We start from the raw sequence: 6,000 nt of genomic DNA on the forward strand, positions 1-6,000 counted from the left end.
AAATAACCAAAGTCACTTTCATGGATGGTAATGCCCTGCACGTTCTGGTCCCTGTTTCTCTCTCCAGCATCATCTGAAAACATTCTCCTCCTTTCTCCCTGTGCTCCAGCCTCCTGGCCTCCAATGCATCCCACAGGGTCTTAGTGCATGTAATTTCATCTACCTGGGAGGAGATAATAATGGGAACGAGTTTTGTTTGGATTATTTTCCACAATAATGAAAAAGCTAATAGATAACATCAAACATGCCAGTGATTTTTAACTAAGTATTCCTTGTGGCTGTGGAGTACTTTCAACTTTATTATCTAGATATCCAAAACTATTTCAGTGAGGAAAGTATTATTAAATATCCTAGTATGTTAGCAGCTTTTTTTTTTTTTAATGTGATCATTTGTTACGTACAGACTGAGCTAAATACTGTGGCATTTACTCCTTTTATTGCATAATTAGATATAGACCAATTCCAGAAGATACCCTTCATCGAGCTTTTGAGGTGTGTAAATTCCAGATTTTATATATATTTATATTTACATGAAAAATTCATCATGCAGAATTTATTTACCAAACAAAAAATATAATATCTATCTATCTTTTCTTTTCCCTTAGGTGTTAGATCCAGCTAAACGTGGATTTCTTTCTAAGGAAGAATTGATCAAGTATATGACTGGAGAAGGTGAGAGTGATTTATTACTTACCTTATAACAGTAACTTATTCAAGTGATTAATAATTTAAAAACAATTAGGCAAAAGTTCTAGGGGATACTTTAAAATCAGTCATTCCAGTTAAAAGGAGTTACTTACTCTTCTTCTTATTTTGGTTTTGGTGTGGTTTCCATTTTGTAGGGGGTAAGAGAACAAAGAATAAGTTAAGGGGAGATGGATTATTGCCTTGTAGGATTTTGTAAAGTACAATGATACTTCTATAAATTGAAGTCATTCCATTCACTTAGAGTATTTCCAGAGTAAAGGGTATGCCACCAGGAAAACATGAACTATCCATCACTATAAATCAATGCTTGTTACTAGATTGAAGATTTGAATTGGGGTCTATAAAAATTTCTTTTATAAAAACTTTTCAGTGGGTGAAGTTAGGGATAATACAGCCTCAAATAAATACGAATTCACATAAAAATTTTCAGTTTTTTATGCCAATGGTACCATATATGTCTGCTTTGCACTTGCACTGTACACACCTGCATGCACACACACATACATACACATATGTGCACACCTATGTATGCCAACATATTTCCTTTAGGAATTCCCTCTGCTTAGGCCGATGCGTAAATTTGTTTTCCCTGAATGTCAGTAGCCTAATGGACATTCTTTTGAAGCCATTCTCATATTGGTCGCTTCCCCTCTTCCTATATAAAGTTAGAGCTCCATCTCTGTTCAGTTCACTAGTTCATAGATGAGTCCTGAGTGATTCAGAGTTGCTAATCACTTGAGACAATCAGGAGTGCAGGGAATTTTGAGTCAGGAAGATTAAGACTGCATCTCCACGTGCCACTGATTGGACCATTTTTGACCTGATCCACCATTAGGTGAGAATACAGGGGGTGAGAGTAAGAGTGGCATGATCGTCATAACTGCCGTCCAAGAACCCATGACCTTGTTAAAATTATCTTAGGGGTTAACTTTGATGGAAGTGTTATGTTTCAAAGCACCAACCTAGGCATTACTTTAAGGGAAGTAAATCCTAGGTTATATTAGGCAACATGGATTTCGTCAAAACAACCAAAACAGTTCAATGTCATTAGTATGACATGCCCACTGTGTAGGTGAGGGATACTAAGCACAGCGAGAGGTAATGATACTAAAATCAGCTCCCTTTCTCAAGGAAATTATAGTCTTACTGGAGGAAATAAAACCAACGTATAAAACAATTCAAAATATAAGACAGTAGAAAAAAGTGAGTATCAGAAGATCAATGTGGGCTGGACCAGCCTGGAAAGCTTGGTCTGGGAAGACTTAAAGAGAAAATAGGTTTGTTAAGATGGTAGAATTACCTGGGTGTTTATTGAGAGCAGGGGTAAAATCTTCCGCATTGTAGCACCTCCCACGCATAGTAAGTCTCCGCAAATATTGGTTGAATTAACGAATGAGTGAGGAGATGAATGTAGAATGGGTGAAGGGGCTGATTAGGGGGAGACATAGATTGATAGAAAGTATGAACAAAAACTGGGAGGTGGGAACGAGCACGATATTTCGGGAGCCTGTGAGAAGACAGGGCCCAGAGGGTCTTGTTGGCAAACGGTAGGAAATGAATCTAGGTCGATTGACTGGGATTAGATTGCGGAGGCCGGGGCTCAGGAGGATTCATCCTACGGGCAATGGAGAAGCGTTGTAGCGTTCTGAGCAGGTGAATCACACAATGCAAGAGAGATTGTGGGAAGGTTAATCTGGTGCTGGTAGGTTTGTGAGATGATCGAGAAAGAGGAGAGACTGGGGAGACCAGTTAGGAGGCTAGTTCAGCATTTTGAAGGGCTGTATCTGGCAGTGGCAATGGGAATGGAAAGAAGGGATTGATACAATAGGACTGTCTACAGAAGGATCCACAGGTCATGATGAGTAACAGAGTGCCGGGGACAAAGATGGGAGCTGAGTCAAAAGTAACAAGGCTTTGGCCTGGACGACGGGTATTACGGTAATGCTACTGACTGAAATAGAGCAATCAGAAACAGACTGCAGTGGATACAGAGACAGTGCAACTTTTCACAGTGTCCACAGAATACTAATCACTTTGAGAATATGCATTCTAAATGCCCAGGATGTTGTATGGTGAACATAATAAATCACATAGAATCAAGTTCCTGCAAGATAGAAGTCCACATGTGTCCAGGTATGTGTATTGTGTCAGACAGCATTTAGCAGCGGGGAAGATCTTGAAGAAAACTTTTCGAACAAACACATATCGCTGCCTATGTGCCAGGCAATGTTCTAAGTGCTATTCAAATAATAACATTTAATTCTCATAACAAGCCTATGAGATAGGTAATATTATTATCATCTGCGTTTTACAGACAGGAAAACTGAGACACAGAGAGGTTAAGTGACTTGCCTGGGATCTTAAAGCTAATGAGACAGTAGAGCATTTGAACCCAGGCAGTCTGGCTCCCAAGCTTGTGCTTTTAATCCTTAAGCTATTTTCCTCCCATCCTTAATCAAATACTACGTATCTCTTTCCTTGCCTGAGGAAGCAGTGACCACCTTCCGTTTTTGTTTTGTTTTGTTTTGTTTTTTTGTGGTACGCGGGCCTCTCACTGCTGTGGCCTCTCCCATTGCGGAGCACAGGCTCCGGACGCGCAGGCTCAGCGGCCATGGCTCACGGGCCCAGCCGCTCCACAGCATGTGGGATCTTCCTGGACCGGGGCACGAACCCGTGTCCCCTGCATCGGCAGGCGGACTCTCAACCACTGTGCCACCAGGGAAGCCCACCTTCCATATTTCACTGTGAGCAAAACCTTGTTCCAAGCAGTCAAGTGTGGTTCCTGGACCTTGAGTTGGACTGCTGGCATGCAGACCCAGTTCCACCACCCACTGGCTGGGGCTGCCTGCCTGTTTTCTTTGTGTGCTGGTGTCCTCAGCTGTAAGTGGGGATAATAGTTCTTACCTCTCATGAGGTGGTTGGGAGATTAACTTAGTTAATATCTGTGAAGCACTAAGATCAGTGCCTGGCACACGGTAGTTCTCAATAAATGTTTATTGTCAGTATTCTCGTGAGGACTTACATGCCCAGCAAAGTTCATTGCCAGTGGATTTAGTATTTAACAATCAGGTTATAAGAAAGATTCAGAAATTGTCTTTTGGGGCTTCCCTGGTGGCACGGTGGTTAAGAATCCACCTGCCAATGCAGGGGACACGGGTTTGAGCCCTGGTCCAGGAAGATCCCACATGCCGTGGAGCAACTAAGCCTGTGTGCCACAACTACTGACCTGCACTCTAGAGCCCGCGAGCCACAACTACTGAGCCTACGAGCCACAACTGCTGAAGCCCGGGCGCCTAGAGCCCGTGCTCTGCAACAAGAGAAGCCACCACAATGAGAAGCCCACGCGCCGCCACAAAGAGTAGTCCCCGCTCTCAGCAACTAGAGAAAACCCGTGTGCAGCAGCGAAGACCCAATGCAGCTAAAAAATTAAATAAATGAATACATAAAATTAAAAAGAAAAAGAAATTGTCTTTTTAGGCATCTTAGGCATTCTTTCTTTCCTTAAGACGTAAACATGATTTTAGAAGAACTCAAGCACGTTCCCATTGTTTGGTAATACTATCATCATTGTCATAAAAATCCCCACTTGAATAATTTCTGTATTATTAACTGAATTCCACCTAGAAAACGTTGTAGTGGCAGGTGACAAACTCAGAAATTTACCTGCTTGGATTAAGGCTCTTTAGGGGTGAGCTGGCGATTTGGATGCTTCTGTATTTTTGTTTAATGTTAGCACAAAGTTCTATCTTAAATAGATGACCGTGTTTCCAATGTTCTTCCTGAATTTGCTTTTCATCTTGGTGAAACCAATATCCAAGATGGTCTTCAGCTATTACCTGAATCCAGCTAAAGCCCACAGATTTTCTATCCAGCTTGTGGTTTCATTTGACAGCAGCACTGGGCCAAACTATAACAAAGAGGACTGTTTTGAACTGGCTGATGAATGCATCTGTCACTGCGTGCAGCTGGATCACTAAATTGACGTACCCTGGTTAGAGAATATTCATAGACATTGTTATAGCTTAAAACTCTGTTTTCTCTTCTTCAGCATTTCTGCATAGCAACCAGTTAATCCTTTCTTCATACCCTTACTAAATATAATGATTAGACTCCCTGTAAAACTATGACTTCAGGTTAATCCTTTGGCGATTTTAGTGGTTTTAATTTAAGTAAATAAACAACCTTATTTATGATGTTTTCATGTCCTCCTGCTGTTTTGGCTGAAACGATTGATTCTATAGGTTGCTTGAGATACGATACCTGCAAGGTAAAATAACTCCAGAATTTGCCAGGGGTCCAACAGCATGCTCTTTGAACCTCTGGACTGTCACGATGTGCTGGCTTTATGGCCCCAGGGAAAGTAACTAGAGACACAATGGGGGATGGTGGGGCTCCACGGCAGTTAAGTGGGCTAGTGGAAAGAGAAAAAAAAAATCAGAGGATTGTAAATGATGAGTTTCCCTTCTTGTTCCTCCCAGGTGAGCCTTTTTCTCAGGAGGAAATGGAAGAAATGTTGTCTGCTGCAATTGATCCAGAATCGAATTCAATTCATTACAAGGACTATATAACAATGATGGTGATAGATGAAAATTAAACACTCTACAGACTTCATTTCTAATTGAAAGATCATTTTAAGAATTGCTTGTCCTTGTTAATTTCACATTTTATTTTATAATTCCTACATACTGCTAATTAATGCCTTGTGACAACTATTGCAAGATATTTTGTTTTTTAAAGGTGATCATAACAGTGTAAAACACAAATTTATTTAGTATGTCTAGCCCTATGGAATGACAAACTGCTAATTATTTTAAAACTATTCTTAAAATATAGATATTGGATATAAAACCCAGGTTACTTTCAAATTAATTAAGCTGACAAAATGAAGAACGATTCGAATGACCCAAAGTTTTGCATGTAAAGATCTTGGGTTGGGGCAGAATGACCATAAATTGAAAATGAGTAGTAATGTGATGACAGCTTCTTTTTAAAACAGCGAGCACTTCAGCAATCAGAATGTGGAAGGAAAGTCATTGAAGCGGATATTAATAATTAATTTCCTACGAGTGCCAATTATAAATCTCATTTGAGATGACAGTAACTTAGCATAAAAATTTAAATTTGCTGATCTAGCATGTTACCTGCCATTTATGGAATAGCTAAAGGAGTTGAGATAATTGAACCTTGAGCAAAGAAGACTGATTGGAAATCGGTAATGTAAGGAAGTGGCAATTCTCTTGTGGTCTTTAGAATTCTTAACCTATTCAGAATACCTGTCATGAGAATATTGTC

At 40.3% G+C, this 6,000-nt stretch overlaps 1 protein-coding gene across 1 annotated transcript in view; it reads left to right on the forward strand.

The window, feature by feature from the left end:
• Positions 1 to 5,419, forward strand: part of EFCAB2 (EF-hand calcium binding domain 2) — a 127,777-nt gene extending 122,358 nt beyond the window's left edge. The window contains exons 5-7 of the mRNA XM_065891263.1: positions 450 to 492; positions 606 to 672; positions 5,187 to 5,419. Of these exons, the coding sequence (XP_065747335.1) occupies positions 450 to 492; positions 606 to 672; positions 5,187 to 5,302 (226 nt within the window). The 3' untranslated portion in view covers positions 5,303 to 5,419. The remainder of the gene's footprint in view (positions 1 to 449; positions 493 to 605; positions 673 to 5,186) is intronic.
• The last annotated feature ends 581 nt before the right edge of the window (positions 5,420 to 6,000 follow it).

The sequence above is a fragment of the Phocoena phocoena genome, chromosome 1 (assembly GCF_963924675.1).
Source record: "Phocoena phocoena chromosome 1, mPhoPho1.1, whole genome shotgun sequence".
Lineage (NCBI taxonomy): Eukaryota > Metazoa > Chordata > Mammalia > Artiodactyla > Phocoenidae > Phocoena > Phocoena phocoena.